The sequence below is a fragment of the Numenius arquata genome, chromosome 1 (genome assembly GCF_964106895.1).
Source record: "Numenius arquata chromosome 1, bNumArq3.hap1.1, whole genome shotgun sequence".
In the NCBI taxonomy this organism is placed as follows: Eukaryota; Metazoa; Chordata; class Aves; order Charadriiformes; family Scolopacidae; genus Numenius; species Numenius arquata.
In genome coordinates, this window is record NC_133576.1 from 38,364,541 (window position 1) to 38,386,181 (window position 21,641).

The 21,641-nt window shown below is 38.9% G+C and overlaps 1 protein-coding gene across 3 annotated transcripts in view; it reads left to right on the forward strand.

The window, feature by feature from the left end:
- Positions 1-4,833: 4,833 nt before the first annotated feature.
- Positions 4,834-21,641, forward strand: part of MAP3K7CL (MAP3K7 C-terminal like) — a 31,817-nt gene continuing 15,009 nt past the window's right edge. The window contains exons 1-5 of one of the 3 annotated variants that reach the window (XM_074148797.1): positions 4,901-5,271; positions 7,398-7,542; positions 7,745-7,805; positions 8,062-8,170; positions 16,894-16,952. In XM_074148797.1, coding sequence (XP_074004898.1) covers positions 7,788-7,805; positions 8,062-8,170; positions 16,894-16,952 — 186 coding nt within the window. In that variant the 5' untranslated portion in view covers positions 4,901-5,271; positions 7,398-7,542; positions 7,745-7,787. Of the gene's footprint in view, positions 5,272-7,397; positions 7,543-7,744; positions 7,806-8,061; positions 8,171-16,893; positions 16,953-21,641 lie in introns of all 3 variants that reach the window. The other 2 variants (XM_074148805.1, XM_074148813.1) reach the window with 2 other exon arrangements.

Consider the following 21,641-nt stretch of genomic DNA (forward strand, 5'->3'; position numbering starts at 1 on the left):
GAAATCAATTCTCTATAGTATGGAGCAGCTTCACTCTGACCAGCCCCAATGTCAGTAAAGGGTACCAAATCCTTCTCACAGTGGGATTTTTAACAAATTTTGCTGCAGAAATAAGTTAATCAGAAAGTGTCAAAAATGGGATTCTGTTTGAACTGAGGGGAATCTATAAAATGAAGATTTTGCTCTGTGTGCAGTTTTTGGCAAAGCATTTTCATTATTTTTTTTTAATTTCTTCTTGGAACATCTTCCATATGCTACAATATTTAAAGTGTATTTTTAAATAGTGACTGGCAATCCGTGAAACACCATTTTAGCATGAATGAGGTCATATGCTACTAAAATACTACTTATACTAGGAAACTGAGATGAATTGAAAGTAGCACAGCTAAAAAGCGAAGGCAGCAGGTGTTTTATTAGATAGCATATAATGGCTTTTTTTTACATCTGTAGAATAACTGATACTTCATCCTAAAAATTGTTACAAATTTGCATGTTTCTACTACTGAATATCAGTAAGTCCCAGTGTTCCTAATTTAGAGTGTTTCTTTAAGGTGTTTTAGATGAATAAAACATGATATCCTCTTCTAGCATATCACCAGTTTCATAATGTGATACAGGATTGAAAGAATTTTGCTTGGGTACCAGACATCTGATGACTAAGAGTATGCTGGAAAGGAAACAGAGCAGGCTGCTCTCCTACAAAAAAAACCCAAAACCTGGAGTTATCAGCATTATGTAATTTTCAGAGAGTTGACTGTAAAGTGTACGTGCAACCTGTTATAAAGAAGTATTTTTTGTGTTGCAGTAAATAGGAGAGTAATTTTCTTAGATGTGCAGATTTTAGTCACCTACTTAGTGAATAAGAGAAGTGGGATTTATCTCTACACAAAATTTACAATGCCTTTGACTATTAATTTGAGCAAGTCACGGAGGTAAAGCACCCTGGACTTCAATTTCCCTGTTGTTTAGAATTGAGATCTTCCCTAGTTTATTGTTATAAAGTAATTCAGAGAACCTTTTAAAATGTGCTGTTTAAATCCGTATTGTTGAGGGGTTTAGCACCATAGCCTCAGTAATAAACAGATGATAAAACAGTTACAGTCAAATCATTCATCCTGATGCTTGAAATTTAATATTCTGTACACAGAATGCTGTAATATTCTCACATTTTAAAAATATGCTGCCTTCCATAAAGTAGTAGTTTCAGGTGACTAATCATTGTGTAAAGCACGAAACTGATATATAAATGCAAATTAGGGGCATTTGGTTTATGCTGTTTTGGTATATTAGCACATGATCCATAGCTTTCGGGAGCAGCACATCCCTTACAAGCCTAGTAAGTGCTAAGTGCTAAGTGAAGTGCAGGTGATTCCACTGTCTTTTGTAAAGTATGTATAATAATAGATTTAACTAGAAACGCTGACGTTTAAAAAACACGTATACATGGATACAATGGATACAAAACATAACATTTTGCCTCAGTCTTCACTGCCACGGGCTCTAGCCACACTGCCAGAGTTGCAGAAGGCAAAGGAAGGGACTGGAAGAACGAGGAACAACCCTCTGTGGGAGAAGACCATGTTCAAGACTATCTGAGGAACCTGGGGGTGCGCAAGTCCATGGGACCTGATGAGATTCATCTACGGGTCCTAAGAACTTAAATTGCCATGCCACTATCCATCCTATTTGAGAAGTCGTGGCAGTCCAGTGAAGTTCCCGCTGACTGGAAAGAGGGAAACATAACCCCCATTTTTAAAAAGAGAAAAAAGGAAGACCCAGGGAACTATAGGCTAGTCAGTCTCACCTCTGTGCCTGACAATATTATAGAGCAGATCCTCCTGGAACTATGCTAACGCATATGCAAAATAAGGAGAGAATTGGTGACAACCAACATGGCTTCACTAAGGGCGAATCATGTCTGACAAATTTAATGGCCTTCTATGAGAGCATTATAGCATTGGTGGACAAGGAAAGTGCAACTGACATCATCTACCTGGACTTGTGCAAGGCATTTGACACTGTCCCACATGACATCTTTGTCTCTAAATTGGAGAGGCATGGATTTGACAGATGGACCACTCGGTGGATAAGGAATTGGCTGGATGGCCACACTCAAATAGTTGCAGTCAACGGCTTGATGTCCAAATGGCGACCAGTGGTGAGTGGCCTTCCTCAGGGGTCGGTACTGGGACCATCACTATTTAACATCTTTGTTGGCAACATGGACAGTGGGATTGAGTGCACTCTCAGCAAGTTTGCCGACAACACCAAGCTGTGTGGTGCAGTTGACATGCTGGAAGGAAGGGATGCCATCCAGAGGGACCTGGACAGGCTCGAGAAGTGGGCCCATGTGAACCTCATGAAGCTCAACAAGGCCAAGTGCAAGGTCCTGCACCTGGGTCATGGCAATTCCAAGCGCAAATACAGGCTGGGTGGAGAATGGGTTTAGAACAGCCCTGAGGAGAAGAACTTGGGGGTGTTGGTGGGTGAGAAGCTCAACATGAGCTCGCAATGTGCACTGACAGCCCACAAAGCTGACTGCATCCTGAGCTGCGTCAAAAGAAGCTTGGCCAGCAGGTCAAGGGAGGTGATTCTCCCCCTCTACTCCACTCTCTGGGGACCCCACCTGGAGTACTGCGTCCAGCTCTGGAGCCCCCAACATAAGAAGGGCGTGGACCTGTTGGAATGAGTCCAGCGGAGGGCCACGAAGATGATCAGAGGGCTGGAGCACCTCTCCTATGAAGACAGGCTGAGAGAGCTAGGGTTGTTCAGCCTGGAGAAGAGAAGGCTCCAGAGAGACCTTATAGCAGCCTTCAAGTACCTGAAGGGGGCCTACAGGAGAGATGGGGAGGGACTCTTTATCAGGGAGTGTAGCAATAGGACAAGGGGTAAGGGTTTTAAACTGAAGGAGGGTAGATTTAGATTGGATATCAGGAAGAAATTTTTCACTATGAGGGTGATGAGACACTGGAACAGGTTGCCCAGAGAAGCTGTAGCTTCCCCATCCCTGGAGATGTTCAAGACCAGGCTGGATGGGGCTTTGAGCAACCTGGTCTAGTGGGAGGTGTCCCTGCCCATGGCATGGGGTTTGGAACTAGATGATCCTTAAGGTCCCTTCCAACTCTAACCATTCTATGATTCTATGATAAAATGATTATGAACTCAATTTTTGAATGCACATACCGTTTAAACTGAGTACAAATAAAGAGTCGGTCTAGGAATGTGGAGTGTCAGAGCCATCTGGTAAAACCACCCATAGGCTATTCAGCCATCATTTCTGTCCAACACCCTTGATGTCATGGCTATTGAAGATTTTCCATGTCTTAAGACTTTACATAGAGAGGCTTTTTTAGGCTTTACTGTAATGGCATGTAATGAAGGCACTCATACCACCTAAATACTATCTGTCCGTACAAAGCAGAAGAGGATCTTTTGATTTGGGGGAAACTCTGGCTCCATGGAAGCTGAAGCAGAATATTTTTAATGATTTCATTGGAGCCAGGATTTTCTGTATCTTCAAACAAGTACTTTCACAGTAATTGGGCATGGAGCTGGAGATCAATATCAACTGTTGATGGTATTGAGCTGTAGAGTGTTATTTGCAACAGTGGTTGTGATAAGAAACAAATCTCTCTCTCTCCCCTTCCAAAGGAGACATACAGGGAGGAACCCTCAATCTTTTCAGAAACACATCGAGAGAAGAGAAAATGGTCAGCATAGTCGGGGGCGCAGTCCCGCTTTTCACTAACTCTTTGGGTCAAGCCCATAGTCTGCTCTGAAATCACACTGCAGTTAAAATGATGGCCTCACCAGATACTTCACTAATGGTGTAGCTGTCTGATACCCTCCTGGGTCATTGCTGGCGAAAGGCAGTGTGGGTAGAGTATCTTTGCAGTTTAGTCATTTCAAAGTATGAAAAAGGTCTTTTGAGGCCACAAGGGCAACTGCTGGCTTCCTGAGATTTGCACTGATTAGATCAATCCTGGGCTAGGGCCAGAAGGTGAGAGGGTGATGAAGGATGAAAATCTAACTTCAGATCTTCACATCTCTATTTGTCCTGCAACCTCTCTCTGTGTCAGCTGAGCCAAGAGAATCTAACAATGTGCCTGTACAGGAAATCAAGGTTAGGTAAACCTTTTCCATCTGAAATTTAAAAATATCAAATATACCTTCAAAATACATTTTGATGTACAAAAGGAGAACCTCTTTTCAAGCACAGAACAACAGATATACAGATATTCTGTATAATTATTCCGTAATTGTTCTCCATTTTTCTCCATTTGTTGTAATGACTGTGATAGCAGTCAATCAAAGAAGTCATGTAGGCAGTACATGTGCATGACACAGCTACAGAAACAAAAGTTTAAGCTGAAAAAATTAATCTCTTGTGATACTTTGAGATGTATCTATTAATTGCTTGCCTGTGGTTTCAAACTCGACAAAAGCTGTCCGAAATTGCACTAGAAAATCCTCCGAGTTCAGTCAAATGTCTGATTTAGTCAGCTTCAGCTATCAGTGCCATCGCCAGCTCATCTATAAATACATCTGCTTTCACAGTGTACACATTCTGAAATTTGCCCGTTGCCTCCTCCGAAGAGCAGGGCTGTATCTTCTGCTATGAGACAAGCCTGGCTTGACCAAAGCCAACATGAACCTAGCCTAACACGCCAAGCCCATCCCTTGTTGTTAGCTTTGATAGTTGCTGCTATCACTTGATAGTTCGCTTGTAGCCAGTCCAAGTTGGCAGTGTCAGCCCAAGCTGATTGGAGCTGCAGACATTTTTGCTGACTGGAGTCATGCTATCTTTGCCAGTTTGCTGGAATAGACACAGACACTGATTGGGTCATGCTGAAAACATTCCTGTCCTATGAAGCAAGTCTGTTTGTATTTTAGGTTTGCCAGGACTAATGAATTAAAAATCTTGGGCTCGCCACAGTTTGCTGCTTAATAATGCCTGTGACAGAAGGATTTTTTCCTCCCTGAAGCATGACAGCATCATAATCCCTCGTCACTGGCAAGGAGAGGAAGGAAAAGCAGAATTGTGGAGAAAAGCGGAAAAGAGTGATCTTTTGGGACAGCAAAGCCTATGGGAAGTGCAGGTAGCAGCATGTTGCCCTGACAGCTGTCTCAGCTTCTCAGACCTTGTCAGTTTGTTGCTATGCAGCAGGTGCAGCCTTTTCTTTTATTGAAGCTTTACTCCATAAAGGCAACGACAAGCCAAGGCAGTGGCTGGCCCTGGATTATACAAGTGCAGACACTCCGCTAAGTGAGGTAAGGCAACAGGTGTGAAAACTGAACTAAATTGATAGAGCTGTAACAGCGTTTAATCTGAGTTCTGCTGCAGATTTTTTATGGAGAAACAGCAGCCAGTTCTACAGGCAATTGTTGTGAAGAAGAGAGGTGCTCATTAAATCTCATTAAATTCCAGGTTGCCCACTCACCCTCATCTCTGGCTACAGAGATATTGTTCTTCAGGCATGGAGGAAGCAGGTGGGGAATTGCGGGCAGTCAGTCTGCGTGTTTCCTGTATCACCTCGTTTGCACATAGGCTGCTTCCATCCCTCTCTGTTCTCTTTGATTGCTTTTTGTGATGAAGAGCTTGAGGATTCTGCACAAAAAGGAGTGAAGGGATAAATGCAATATAAAAAAAAAATAGCAGGGTAATTACTGTGTATGAGGATGAGATTTCTTTTTGTGGATTGGAATAAAATGAAAATGCTCTTTTGTGTTACGATACAATTCACCATTACTTATTGAAGGGGTATTGATTTTTGCCCTCACATAGTAGGTGGTTAAAAGAGGTAATTTAAAGACACTGCAGACCACAGGGTATGTGGCTGGCATAAGACAACATATTTATTCCTAGCAATATTGTGATGGCAACTTTAAAAACTCCAGCAGAATGCATCATTGTAGTTTCTTAGGCTATGATATGAAATGTTAAGTATATTCTTGTGTGGAAGACCACCTGAAACAGTAAGGAGATGTCAGGGGGATGTGTACCACCAAAACAGAATGATGAACAGCCTTGTTTCAACGATGTGCTTATCACTTAAAATCTTTTTTTTTTTTTCTTTACCTTGTATTGGGAGGTATGGGAGGGGAATATGATAAAGAATTTTGGATTACTAGTTCTGTTGTTTTTTAAAAACAATGAAATGTCTCAGATGTTTCTTATAAAGTGAAGGTCTAGAGGGGAAAAAGATCAATAATGCTCAGAAGGTAAAAGTTATTTAGTCTGATGCAATGGACTTCAAAATAGAATATTTCAGTTGACTCCAAAGATCCTTTTCTGAGTCCAAAAATACATATTGTGGCAGTTTAGTAGACTTTTCTTTGTCTTTGCCCAATACATATCACTTCAATTTTTGTGTGTCTTGATTATTAGTCATGGGGAATAAAGAACAATCCCTGATATCCTTCATGTGTTAGTAGAGAGAGACACACTTGGCTTCAAGTAAGATTTATTCGAAGTAATGATTTTAGATTATTTGTTGTCATTTTAAGAAAAGACTATGCACTTCAACTAATAAATTTTTGTGCAGCATTGCTACAGAGTAACCGTATCACTCTGCTAGCTAAATATCAAGACAGATAAAACAAAAAATAAATGCTGAAATTAATGGGCCAAATGCAAATTTGATACTCTTCCACTGTTTACAAGGCAGTGATGCCAGGGAAGTGTTTGATTCACTTGTGCATCACCAAGGAAGATTATAATCCTGAAATATTGTTCTGTTCTATTGACTTTCTGAGACTGTCAAATAATTAAGTGTAAATTAGAATGATTTGTTGGGATTTCCATGCAATACAATAGCTACTTTACTAAAAAACTGCAAGACTATTGGCTTAGGAAAATGGTTTTTAGAAACTAGCTAAATGCTCTGTTATCTCCTGACATGCGGTACAACTTTTAGTTAATTCATTGTATTTTCCTGAAGAATCTGTTTTCTAATTGACTGAGGAGTTTTTATGGTAATTTAAAAGCTACTCTCGTAATTGTCCACATAGTTGGTATGGATACAATGCACTCTGGATAGCATAGTCTTCAGTCCTAAAATAATTTCTTTATGGGCAGATCTTTTGTGTGCATGAAGTCCCACTGACTTCATGTTCTCCACACATGGAGCTAATCAGAAGATTAATATCTGTGAATTTTAGCAGCTTTATGTTAGACATACAAAGAGATTAAGTTTGCGTTCAGCTATTTAAAAGAGTTTAACCAAAACCGTTCATTCAAAAGGTTAAATATACATGTAGAGCTCTGATTACAACTTTTGAGTGTTCAGAGATGCTTTAATTGTACCATTACAGATCAGTAGTAGCTAATTCTTTTGTTGCTAAACAATTGTTTAGTGCCCTGCTTGAAATGAACTAGCAGTTTTCTTAATGGACAGGGTTTCATCTCAGTAAAAGCACTTTTCGGAATTGGTGGTCTCAGAAGAGAGATCAAGGACTGAATAAGGTCCCGATCCAGGAGTCAAACCCATGCAGACAGACCCCTACACCTGCACAGAGTTCCAGTGAAGAATCACCACCAAGGTTTGGAGACCCAGTAACTTTCTGACCATTAAATGTGTGACTATTAGGCACAGTTTGACTGGGGGAGTATGGGTGGAAGGTAGGAGGATGGGTACCTCCCCATTGACACCATGTGGAGTGGTGTGCACGTTTCCAATCACATGGCAGGCTTGGGGTCGTGTTACTCTCAACTCCCCACCCCTTCTTCCTTCTTCACCTTCAGAACCCGGCAGCATTGCCACGAGTCAAGGTTTGCTGAAGGGGCAATGGCGGGGAGCAAGCAGGTGAGGAGAAGGGAAGCTTCCTTTGCCATCATGCTTTCTAATCTGTAAATAGCAAAAGAAAGGCAGTCTCTGCGCTGAATTTCACTTAAATCCTTTTTAAACGGAAAAATGAGATGGTGCTCCCTTGACTTTGATTCTAAACGCTGCTTAGCTAGAATGAGAATGCTTCTCATGTGAATGCATGAGAAGCATTAAATCTCATTTATTGAATGGTGTCACATGCTCTATAATAAATATATTGTTTGTATTATTGCAGCTGGAACAAACAAGTAAAAACATTGACTCAAGTGCCCACATGATCACCACCGCCAGGGTACCTGCTGATAAGCCAGTACGAATTGCCTTCAGCCTGAATGACTCCCCAGGTACAGTTCAATTTATGGAGTAAACCACAATGAAGTAATTGTTTTTAAATTTTACATGTTCTTACCAGTGTTTAAAATATCAAATGAAGTCCAGTATTATGGGTGGGTTTTTTTCCTGAGTGGTAGCGTGTGATCATTTTTCCTGTCTGATAACTTTTAATGTTTCCATTAACAATTTCATTAAACTAAAAGCATTAGACTGACAGTTTAGATCTCAGCTTTCTTTCAGTGGTTTATAGAATATACTTAGGACTCTAATTAACTATCGCATTTATTTGCATATGCAGTATGTCTGGTTTAAGGAATTTTAAAACAAGAAAGTAAAAGGACATTTTGTACTGAGGATGAGGCTAGAGCAGGAAGAGACTTTCCCTTCAGCAGGAAGGTTGGAAAGTGCCACACTTGCCCAGCTTGGTGAAAGGTTTCAGGAAACGGATGCCCCACATGGCATGTTCCCTGAGAAAGCAGCAGAAATTTCATTGACGGTTATCCTGTCAGCTAGTGCTGATTGAGCATTAATTTCTCCAAACATACCCTGTAATACATGGACCCTCTGGCCTTTTGAACAGATGGATATTATTAGTTTGCATCTTAAATATTATTAAGGTCTAGAGAGCTGTTACCAAATGGCAAAAGACAGAAAGAAGTAAAGTAAATTGGAAGCTGGGAAGCATCCCAAAAAAAGTTGGCTGTGCTGTTGCTAAAGGTGAGTGCCTCAACTCAGGGTTGAGATGTGTTTATGGCATGAAATATAAGAATCTCTGATAACGATAACTGAAACTCACTGTTGATGCGTGCTTTATGGGATGGTATGCATTGTAGGATAATGTGTGAGGCCACTTCCTGAGCTCTGTGTGAAGAGTCTCACCTTAAATACAATTTTCTCATTTTAAAAATATTTTAGAATATGCATTATCTTTCCTAGCTGATTGTAGTTTAATATTAATTTGCAGCTACGAGACTGAAATAGAATCTCATTCCCTAAGCAAGTGAATTTAAAAACAAGCATCTTCATATATTATTGCACATAACTTTCAGCTCATAAAGATGAGTGGCACAGAAATATTGGGACAAGGAATATAAAGTAGCACACGTTGCTATCTATGTGCCCTTTTTCATAAAACAAAATAATCTTGTAATTACATTTTTAATACAGAAAGTAATAAGGAATCATATTCATCTCTCAAGATATAGTAACATGGCAAATTTCTTACAGGAATTATGGCAAAGATAGGTCTTGAAGAGAAATGTAAAAGAAAGGGGAGTGCTCTTACAAATTATGGAAAAAAATGCTTATGTGAGACACTGAAAACACGTCAGGGAAAGCTGAGACCATGGGAAAAATCAAAGAGGGTAGAGTGGTTTGTGACAAGAGACGGCAGTAGGAAATGACAAGGTTGTGAATAGCTTGGAAGAAGAGGACATGAAAGGCAGGAAGCCTAGCTTCCTTAACATTGCATCATACTTTATTTTTTACTTTTCTATCCTGTTAATAATTGCAGCCTCTCGCTTAACATTTAGAGAAATAAACTCAATTACAGAAAGGTAGTCTTTTTCTGCTACATTTTCTTAAACTTTTCCATCATTTTGAGTCCTTTATTGTATATATAAAAGTGTTCCTACGCTATGCAATCCAGGATCTCTCTGAATACTGACAAAACTAAATAGCAAACAGCAAAGTGAACCTCACATCCCCTTAGGGGCTACCAGGAGGTCTAAACCCACATAGTGTTTTACCATGTCACAAGAATCCTGCTCTTGCTCTTCGTGGTAAGCATGAACATGGTTATTATATTTGATATATTTTAAGAAGGCAAAGGAAATAAACTTTTATCGGTTTTGAAAATTTATCAGGTTTGAAAATCAAGAGAATACAAGTAAGTGTTTAACACTTCTTTTTTTTTTAAGGTGAGTTGCAAAAACTTTTAGCAGATAGACCTTTAGGTATTCCCTACTTGGCTTTTTTTTTTCTCCTTATTTTTTTATATTTCTTTAATCTTTTTTTCTCCTTGGCAAGGATATTTGTTTTCAGTTCAATCAGGAGTTACCTGATGTAAGTGTGATAGTAAAGCATCAAGTGAGGCTCGTGTAGTGCTAGGGTGTATACAAAAAGTTCTTCACCAGGGCTAAGTGGTGAGGGAATCTGTCTGACTAAGCTTTTCCTTCCATTTTACCTCACTTAAAAGGCACAGTGACAGATTTCACCAAGAAAGGCTGCATTCTCCTTCCAGGGGCTGTACAACTGCTTACTAGGAGGAACTGGCAGCATAACTAGATATAAAAAGGGGAATTGGAATGTTTCTTCTGGGTGGTGATTATCTCACTGGCTAGGATTGTAACCAAGCAGTGGGTGTGAGGAGCAGCAAAAGGAGAAACTACTCTCAACTCATGAGAAGAGATTACTTTGTGTTAACTGACCTACAAGATCGGAGCTGGCTTAGCCTGAGTGTACAAGAAATAATTTAATTATGTTATATTATTTGTCAGTCAACACCTGATGACTGAAATCCTGACCAGCTTTCTGCAGTATTTTTAATGTGAAAGTAAGCTAACCAGTTCCTTAAAAGTCTCAGGAGCAGCCCATCAGCGGGTGCTATATAAGAAGACAGTTTTATTGTGTATCTCTTATTCCTGTATATATAGATATCTATGTTTGGCTCTTTCACTCAAGTTCACTAAGATGGCATCAAACATAGGTTCCCCGGGGTGTGTCTGCACACCGTAATGCACCAGTTTGACTTAAGATACCGTTTTAAATTAATGAATTTGAAACATTTTATCATATTATTCAGCCTATCTTATATCACTTGGAAACTAATGCAAGTTAAAGTGAATATGGTGTTCCAAAATTTAAATTAGTGTTCCCAAATAGAAAGTTTGTTGTAGTTTATCAACATCATTTTAATTAAATCAATGAATTCAATTTGTCCTAATTCATATCACTAACTCTTATTTACCGAACATATTAAGATACAATGATTATAAGAGGAACTGTATTAAATTTAAACAAGTGGATTTGTTTTGTGTAATAGTTCTAAGGGAAGGTTCATAGGTAAACATCACTTCACCTTCCCTCCTAGAATAAAAGCTTGAATCTAGCTGAAAGGTTCTGCCAGTGACATGTGGTGATAAATGACTGGGTTTGAAATTTTAAGTAATTTCTTTTGTTTGAAATTAGTCTACCTCTGATAGCACTCTCCAGAAGAATCACTGATAACAAAGGCAAACCATAAATCTTCTAATAAAACTGACAGACAGTGGAACAGTGTAATATTTTTGCAAGCATAACAAATTACTTATTTACTCCTTTAATGCCTTTGTTATCCTTGTGGTCATGAAGAATTTTTTGCATTGATAGTTGATCATGCAAGACTGTTTTGCAATGGTTGCTTCTTCAGTAGCAACCTTCAAATCCCTAATCCATCCTCATTTTTGTTGCAATGGCAACAGAGGCTTTCCAGCAGATAATGTATTGATTGAAAACCAGTGAAGATTGGTAAAATATATGGCTAAAATTTACAAAGCTAGTTTCCTAAATCTACACCCAACCTCAAGTAAGTGGCTTGATTTTTGGGAAATTAGACAGGAACTTAGGTGAGATACTCTCAGCACAATAGTATCTGTGCATTCCTCAGAGGATGCTTTAGGCTTAGATGAAGGTATATGGAGTAGGAGAGTTTTGCTCTTACGATTTCTGTTATGGGCCATTTCTATTTTGGGGAGGTCCACAACTCTTATTATTGAGCAAGCCTTCATAGCCTATTCCTGGGTCAGGCAGTGACCATTCCCCACTATTTTACAAGTGAGGTAACTGCGAGGTTGTGTAAGGTCATGTCAGGCAGGGCTGTGAATAGAAGCCCGGGAGCTTCGCGCGGCAGTGCCAAGTCGCAGTCACTTAGCCACACAGCCTTCCAGGACGAATTCGATGAGTCTATGCTTATCTGTCAGTAACCAGGGCTGGAGCTGCTGGATCTCACCACCCTCCTAGGGCCAAGACTGGACCCGATACACAGTTTTCCAGTGTTGTCCGGCTGCGAGTTGCAGTGCTTGCAGTTGAGTTCGAGCACTTTTCCTGTGTGAGGGCTGATCCACTTACAGGATAACAGCCTACTTATGTTACCAATTTAATTCTTTAATTTAGGAGGAAGAGATCTGAATACACTTGCCCACGCATATAGGAGAAAAAAATAGTACCTGATTGTATAATTAAAGACTGGATCATAACTCAGTTACTCAAGGAAGCAGAGCTGTGATTGGCATTTCCTAAATTTTGAGTTGCTTGATTTAGCAACATTAATGTGCTTTCAACACATTTAAATTTTTATGTTCTATTTCTGTCTATCTTTGTGAAGATCCTAGAGAAACTGTAATTTGTGATTTTATACTGCAAGTAAATCAGATGTTGTTCTTGAAGTATTTATTCATTAACTATTACCCATAGCCCACAGCTCAGCTAAGTGGAGCAGCCATATAGGAAGAGACTGGGGTGTTACACTTCATTGTACCAGACATTGTGTCAGTCAGACAGCCAAAAGTGAGGGATTTTGCTTGTTCGTCTACATCATGGAGATCTGGGCTATTAGAATCTCCAGAAAGCCAGAACATGATTAAATAATTGAAGCCTTCCAGAAGACATGATTCATTCTCAAATGTGCAACATTAGCCTATAGCAGGGGACTGAATGCATGAGGACATCACTGATAAACAGTAAGCCTTTTGTATGGAGACAAGCAGTCTTAATACAGTCTTCTAAATCAGATGGCTTGTGTGGATCTCTACCACACAATACATTTGTATTAACAGGTATTAACAGGTGCTGTCAGTAGAGAGACAAGAGCTCACCTAGGCAGTGAAGGCTGAGCAGCTTAGACTTGCTGTCCTTACACAAAGCTGCCCATCACACCATTTCAGCACGAAGGTGCGTTGGCTGGGCAGCATGCTTAGGGAGCTTGTTCTTTTGTTATGTTGTTAGTTTTGCTGTAGGAATGGTCAGAGAGCTGGCTCTGACATAGAAGGGTACTTTGTCTCAGCTCAGTTGATGGAAAGCAAAAGGAGGAAGTGATTTCCCCAGAGACCCTCCCTCAGATGCTCTCTGTTATAACGAGTTTTTAGTAACAAGCAAAGCAAATGTATGAACCTGATGAAACAACCATGAAAGTCAAACTATTCCATACACATGAACCAAGTCTTTGGCTAAAAAAAAACATCAACTCTATGTGTGTATATCTTGTAATCAGGGTACAGGTCTTTACCTTTAGTGCACTTTTAAATATAGACCTTCAAAGGGTCATTTAGAAATCACGCAACAGGTACTTTAACTTAGGTGGCTGTGATTAAGTCCCTGATCTGACTCTTTCACATCACAGGTTCGTGCTGTTGAGTTTGCTGGGATGGCCATAGCAATTACATGTATGTTTTTCCTCCTTTCTTGTTCTGTTTTGACCAGAATCTTGACTCATTTTCAGGTGCAGCAAGCTGCAGTCTCTGTTTTTTTTATATTTTTATTTTTAAACAAAATATGTTTTCAACAACCATCTTGAATTATAAATCCTTTTTCTTTACAAGTGACAGGGAAGGGAGCAGTAAAATAGTGACCACAGGGGTGAGATGCTGTTTGTATCTGGTGAATAATCAGCCTAGTTATTTTCAGGGTTTTGTGGTACAGAAAAGCCACTAACTTTTTTATAAAGGGGGGTGTCTTTGATTATATCAGTGATTCCTTATAACAATCTAGGAACTCATTAAATAATGATAATAAATTGATAAAAAGAGAAAAAGAGATATTTCTGAATTCTATTGTCTAGTTAAGGAGATGTAGAATAGAAAAGAACAAATACAGACAGATAAGGAGATAGTTATGAGAGTGTTTTGATCTTCAGAACATTTCCTTTGACATTTCAGGCATTTTCAATGTTTCTGATTTTCAGAGTCATAGATTTTTAAGGCTAGAAGCCAATGTGATTTTGTCTGATCTCCTGCATAACACCTAGTACTCAAGCTTGTAAGGGCAATAGTGATTCTTTGGAAGAAAATGAAAGAGTTTATCATTCCTCTTGACTTTCTGAAAACATTCTCAAATAAGTTTCAGGAGCCAAATAACTGCTGTCATTTGCTTTCCCCTTGTGTGAAATCTAAACATGTTCCATTTTTACAAGGTGATTTTTGTTGTTATTGTTGTGGTTGTTACTTTGAAAACAGTGAAATACAGACTGACCTGATGCAGTAATTTATTTCACTGGAAGCTGTGGGGAAAGTTTTTTGTTGTTCTTTCTGTGGGGAAAAAAGATTGCAGGTAGGTCTGAGGATTTCTGTTATTTTTTGTAAACTGGATGCTTCAGCTGAAAACTTCAAAGGAGCATAAGAGAATTAGGAACTCAGAAAAATTTCAAACTGCTGAAGTCCCCAACTTTTCTTAATGATGTTCTGCACATCAGATGATGATTTAAACAAGTCTTAAACCAGCATAACTAAAAAAAACCCTAGCAGCTGTTCAATAGATGCTAGGGCAGGCCCATTATAAAATGTACTATGGTATGCCATAATGGTTAGGATACCAGTATGTTCTATTTTTAGTACCATTGACTCAGTCACTTGAGTTCAAAAAATAAGCAGGGAACATCTGTTTATTGAAAGGATTTCCTCTATAGTAATTTCTCTCTCTAGTCCGTAATTTTTAAAGTATTTCCAAACACTTTTTTTACTGGTTCTTTTCTGAAGACAATCCAATGTATTTTCTAATATTCTGACTGCATTAGTTTTGTTTTCTTGTTACTAGCCGATGCATTGAAAAAGTAATTATTGGCTGAAGTTTCTTTAAAATTCTTGGGGTTGCTTTTGCTTTGCTTTTCTTAAGTTAAAAATGTTTGAGATCCCTCCTTAAAGCTACTGCACCAAAAATTGTGCTGGTGGAATTGTCAAAACAAATAGCAGCTTAACTGCTGTCCACGACTCTGGTCCAATATCTCTGTCAGAATATTTAACAGCTATTCAGCCAAATATTTGTAGAGCAGCTGTACCCCTAGGCGGACTGAGTCCTATTCCATCCTTCCTTTTAGCCTTGCCATATGATTCATCTTTCTTCTTTTAGAATATTAGTCTATTTTTAAATATTGTACAAGAAAGCAACAGCAAATTAAAGGTAAACACTTGCATAGCAGCGTGATACAATTCTATACAATTAAAGCAATTTAAGTATTTTCCAGAATGGACATGTTTGTGACATAGTGTGAAAAATGAAGTGGGGAGGCGCAGGTATGGCCTTTTGATAATACTGGCAAGACCCCTCCCCCATGAAAATACAGGACTTTTTGTTTCCTGAGGAAGTTCAAAAGCTTTTGGTTTTGCCCTCTCTATCACTTTTTTTTTTTTTTTTTTCTTCTCTGGGCATCCCTCCCTAGAGGTCCCCAGCTCTAACTACGTTAGTTAAAGTAAGGCCCTGATTGTATGTTAGCCAGTATATTTATTCTTCATATTCTTCATAGCACAAGGTGACTTATTTTACTTTTCCCCCCTAACCTACTTTGCTGTATGACCACTGAGAGCAGGATAAAGAAATGACAAGTATTTGACAAATACTTTAAATCCTAGTCCGTACTTTTTAAGAATATTCAGAATCCTGCTTTGCTGTGATGTGGTCCTCTTAATTTTATTGGGGTTTTATTGTAGGGTACAAGTTTGCCAGCATAGAGCAGGTTGCAGGATCTGACCTATGTTAGCAATTTTCTCCTATGAGAGCCATCCTTGTTTAATTTTGACACATTACAAATAACTGACTCTGTAAGCTAGCTAATAGTAACCTTCTCTTCACCTCTTGTAACCTGTAGTAAGATGCATAAACAGTCATCACAATCCAATGCAAAAAGGATAGTGTGAAAGTCACTGAGAAAGAAATATTGCAGTGTCTAGCTGTGACGCTACCAAGTATGATTCATATTTCTGATCTCAGTCCAACTACTAGTGGGCAGGTGTCCACATCACAACACTGACGTAACTGGCACAGCCTGTCCCACCTTTGCTGGAAGCCCGTACTAAAAATAAAGAAATAAATAAAAACACAGTTTGGCTTGTTGTTATGAATGAGCTAACTCTAGCCCATAAAGATTGTTATGTACAGGTTAGAGTAAAGACATTTCTTTGCAGTATGGAGAAATTTGTGGTGCTTTCCCCATTCTAATCACATCTGTGTAGGTAACAGTCTTCTAGTTCCAGGGTTGCCAGGCTAGTTTGTATGTTCTTGTGGTGGGAGAAAAGGTTTCTACTGTTGTTGGTTTAGCCCTGGTAAGTCACTGTATTATGACGGGGAAGATATCTTTCCTTTCATTCAAATGATGAACTCTTTGGTAGTAAGGATGCTGTCCTCAGAAGGTTCTTTACTTTGCAGTGTAATGGAGAGCTCAGGAAGAAAGATTGTTTAGATTTATTGTTTTTATTAAATTATCACATGTCCTACTGTGCTAACTGGCTTTGTTTTGTTTCTTAATCACTGCAGTATGAAATAGGCTTTCTGTCTTTCCAGCACCTAAACATTTTCTTATTGCCAACACATTACTGTTTTCAAGGAGTCTATTAAGGTATCTCAAGAGTAGAAAGATAAGCAGACGTGGAGGTGTTTGTGGGATCCCAATATTATTGTGAATATAAGCTATGTAGAACTACATTAAACAGATCATTTGAAATGCTCTTTTTGGTAGACATTGACTTTTAACATCTTGTTTACCTTTTAGATGATGCTTCCTCTGAAAACTTCCCTTTGGCATTTCCAGAACTAGATCAGCAGCTGCAGGTAAACTTTATTTTTTAACTACAGTTCTACTTCACATTCACTATATATGTTATGATAAAAAACCTCTGGTTGTTACACTAAGATGAAAGTTTTCAGTGGTGCTTCTCTAACATATTAACATTTAATAAGAGTATATTTCCATAGAAGAAAATATTGTCTTTTCTAGATCTGCAGAAAAATTGATTTGACATTTTTAATCCAATTGCAGGGAAATGACTATTTTAACAATCTCAGCTGCTTTTAAAATTTTTTTATAACTCCTGTGCAAAACACAGCATGTAGTGCTGCACTGCAGTGGAGAGAGTTCTTGTGGTTTTGATGGGAGAAGGAATGAGCCAGGTATATTTTATTCTCATGCCTACAGGCTCTACTAAGACCAGTATGATCAGCTTTCTCTGAAGCATTGCAAGAGAATGCAAAGGTGTTATTCTGTAGTGCCATCTTATCTCTAATCTTGGATAACTAAAGCCAGTCATCAGGATTGATGACAGCCTCCACAAAGTTGCTCTAGTTCATGCTGCATAGCCGGCAACCCTAATGGTGTCTGCAGACAGCACGGGATAAAAGTGGTGAATCCTTTTGTGACTGGTCCGATTTGTCAATATAGCACAACAGAGCCCTGATATACCGGATAATCAGACGGCAGTTGATGGCAACTCCATGGTTCACCAGGCACAGAGCCAGTTTTGTATCCAGGGATTATTTCCCTTTCCTCTGTGGCGGTTCTGGAGTGTTTGTTGGCTTTTGTAAACTACTTCAGATCATCTGTTTCCCAGGAGCATTTAGACTTCCTCTGATATTTCAATACGAAGGCAGTTGTTTCCTGAGTGTAAATTGAGAAAGGCATTAGCAGACCGTGTTGTCCAATGATGTCATCCTTCCTGTCCCCATCAACTATGAGACAACATTGGAGGGCTGCTGACTTAAAGGACTGACTTTTCTCTCCTACTGCTCTCATCAAAAGGATGACTGAGGAAGGAATGGCGAATGACAGATACCCTTCTTGCTCTATCGCTCTGATCCTGAGAATAGGGGCAGGTTCCTTAGGCACAACTAGGGAAGATTAAAGGAATGAATAGCAACCTAAGATTTGGGCTGAAAGTATGTTGGCCTTTTTATTCCACCAATCTTCTAGTGCAGCAAAGATGATTGATTGATATTTTTTTCCCTCAGAAGCATTCAATTTGAGAAAAGCAATATTGTTTTGTGGCTGAAGCACTGAATTGAAGGTAAAAAACCTGTATTCTGGTTCCAGCTCTGTCAGTGACACATTGTGTGATCCTGGAGAAGTTGCTTCATCCCTCTGCTCATCTCTGAAATACGGTTAATAATTTTTACCTTTTTGTTAAAGAGCATTGAGATCAGTGGGTGAAGACTGCTGTAAAAGAGCAAAGTATGATTATCATTGCTGCTGGTACATAAAAACAAAATTACTAGTGCTAGATGTAGGTATTTTACAGGCCAAGTGATGATTTTTTTATTAGGACTTTTATGACCCATTTCTGGAACATACAATGCACTTTAAATGTGTAATTTCATGTTAGACTGAAATTGCTCCTCTGGAAGCATTCAACGCTGCTTGTTATAATAGCCCTTCAGTAAAAGTTTTTTAAGTACGCACTAGAGCAATTCGACTAAGTACACCCTCTTGGTCTGTTAAGTACCTGACATTTTTTTCAAGAGAACCTTCCTTTACTCTGATGATCTCAATATGGTAACAAATTCAAAGAAACAATCAAAGGCTTTGATTCAGACTATGTTCTTTTCATTATCCTTCAGAAACTTTTTTTGTTAATATTGAGGTAGTTGAAAGGAAAACTTATGAGGACTATCTGGCTGACTCAACCACTCAAAAGTATAACGTTAGTGCTAGTGCTTCATCCTTTACCTTTTCAAGCTTATGTGCATATTTATATTTAGATGCCTTTATGTTCAACCAGAGGCAGTTAAGTCAACACAGATTCTGAGCTGATGCAGAGGTAACAGCATATTTAGCTTTAGGAATGAAGACTTGAATTTTCTTGCTTTTGTCCTTTTGGATCACAGCTTAAAGTTATTATTTAATGTAATCATGTTATGTTTATACTGCTTTAAAATTTCAAACAAGCAATAACTGTAACAAAGTTATAATTTACCTAGTTACGTTTTCTTATTAATTACTTTTTTAAATTGCTATTATCCAAACTGCTGAGGGTATGTCAGCCCTGGATTCTGAAATCAGATTGAAAGCTATGTAAGTTCACCGAGTGACTTGGAAAATCAGAGCCTTAGAATTCTGTGCATGCAGGCAGCAGACCACAGCCTGAGTACCAAGCAATTTGCACCTCTGTTTTAGGCTGCAAGCCCTTGTCCTTCTATGTTAGGCCTTGGCAGACAACTTGGCTGTTTGAGCAGAATTACCTAGTGTTCCCACTTTTCCTACCACGATCCTACCATACCTACTCACTGGGCACCAGTATCCGATGGCAGGGCAAAGTTCAGTGCAGCCTCCCCCTGACAGGGTAATAAACCCTGCTGTCCAAGCACCCGTGCCAACTTTACAGAAGTAGAGGTAGGATTGGCTGGAGACAAGGTATTTCTAGGAGACTAACTGCAAATAGCTAACTCTCTATCAGGACTCTTGCTAGAGGATGATGCTAGTTGAAAGTTATGGCTTCTTTCTGAAGAATAAAAATGATCAGGCTGGTGTTCTGATCTACTAGCTAGGATAAGACCAAAAATTTTTTTTTCCAACTACTCTTTTGAATGTTATGTTTTTCTACTACTCTGAGAGGAAGAAATTCCAAGAAGCAATTTGTAAGAAAATAATATCAATTCTTTTCTATCTCAAAAGTCTTGTTTTTTGTTTTGTTTTGTTTTGTTTTTTTTTAAGAAAATAATTAATGTGTGGTCAATAAGACACAAAAGCCCTACATTTGAGAACAGAGCAGTTTAAGCCATATGCAGGAAAAGCCCACTGTCTTGCAGCTTTATTATTAAAAAAACTACAAAGAAGTTCCTGGTATGCTACCAGCAAAACAAAGCTCATGTTAACAAACTTCTTGATTTCAATTCCTTTTGTTTGCAGCATTGGAAATTATTCTCTTCCCACTGATGAGCAACACTTTGAATGAGGATAAAGCACTTGCTTATTTGGGCTTCAGTATCATTTTCTCCCCCCCCTGCCCTTGTGTGAGCAATGTGGTGGGTACTGCAGCAAGGGTAGGCTTGATACATTTGTCAGTTTGTTATTGGGAAACCTTAACCTTTGTCTGGTGTAAAAGTTGGACTCGGCCTTGGAAGGCGCTTCCTTGATTAGCTGCATAGTGGGTGGTGGCCCCTCTGACAGACACTCTACTACGGGTTATCTGCTATTTTTAGACACCTACATCAGCATCTAAGGCCTTGTTGTTTGGGTCACCGAATATAGAGGAAGGTATCTAGTGTTAAGTACCCGCATTACTATGCCCTGTGTGCTGTCTGTCCTGTTCCAGTATTTCCTGTGGCTTGCTCAGTTCGTCTCCCTCTTCTCCCTCAAATTCTTTCTTCCAGGTGGGAGTTTGATCCTGAAGAGGGAAGAACACAAGTCACATACGGATGCATAGGTTGTTCTGTAATTCTTCTCATGAAATCGTGAGCTTGAGAGAGGCACTTATGTCATATTTTGCCTTGCAAATCTGTTGAGATCAATTGAGTTAGATGACTGTAAAATTGCTGCAACAGAGAAAAGGCACCAGCTATTTATGATATCAGTTTGTTAAGTCAAGGGGTAGGTTTACATGCTTTAGTGGGAAATGTCTATACAAAAGACACAATGAAAATATTATCAAAGGAACAGTTTGTTGTGTGTGATACAAGCATTTAGCAGAAACCTTGTTTACTCTGGAACTTTAATAATGGAATTATTGCTTCTGCTGACTGCCAAGACTCTTGTTAGACACATACAAATTATTTTAGAAAGTCCAAAAGTATACCCTTTTTTTAAAGGGTATGCTATATTTTTTAATATGTATTAAATTCCAAGATAATTCCTAGAGTACTGTGGTACTCTATAATTAGATTTGATTGCTTATGAACTTGATAAGTGTCCTGTAATGCTGCTCTGATAACTATGATCTTATCTTAGATTATGTAAGATATGGGTGTTTACGAAGTCAGAGCATCATACTAAGGTTAGAAAAGAATGGAAAATCTCTCAGGAAAGGAAAACAAAACTCTCAGTTGCTCTCATCCAGTTGACCTGAATTGTTTGGAGGAAAGTGAACTGCTTGCTTTCATAGTAAAACTAGACTAGACTAGCTATATCATAGCTATATCACAGACTAGATATCTGAAATTGGTTGAAGAGTTCTAGTTGTGCAACAAGAAAGGTAGCTGCATTGTGCAGCTGTCACTTTTGCTTGGAATAACGTGGTTTCTTCCATCATGGAAGTGTAGACAAGGCCATATAATGAAGATGGGCCACATGCAAAATATTGGCACTGAACTTTCTGGTTTTCCAGAATAGTTTAGCTGAAAATTACAAATTTAGGAAATGTGAGACACCACTCTTTAATTAGACCAGTGCTAAAGACTGCCTTCTAGGTGAGTCCACATGCTTAGCTGCCAAAATTGCATGATACAGTTTTTTCTTTAAACTTCAGACTTTTCTGAAAAAGTTTTGATTTTTTCCTCACAGTAGAACCAAAAAATAAATGCAAACAAAGTGTC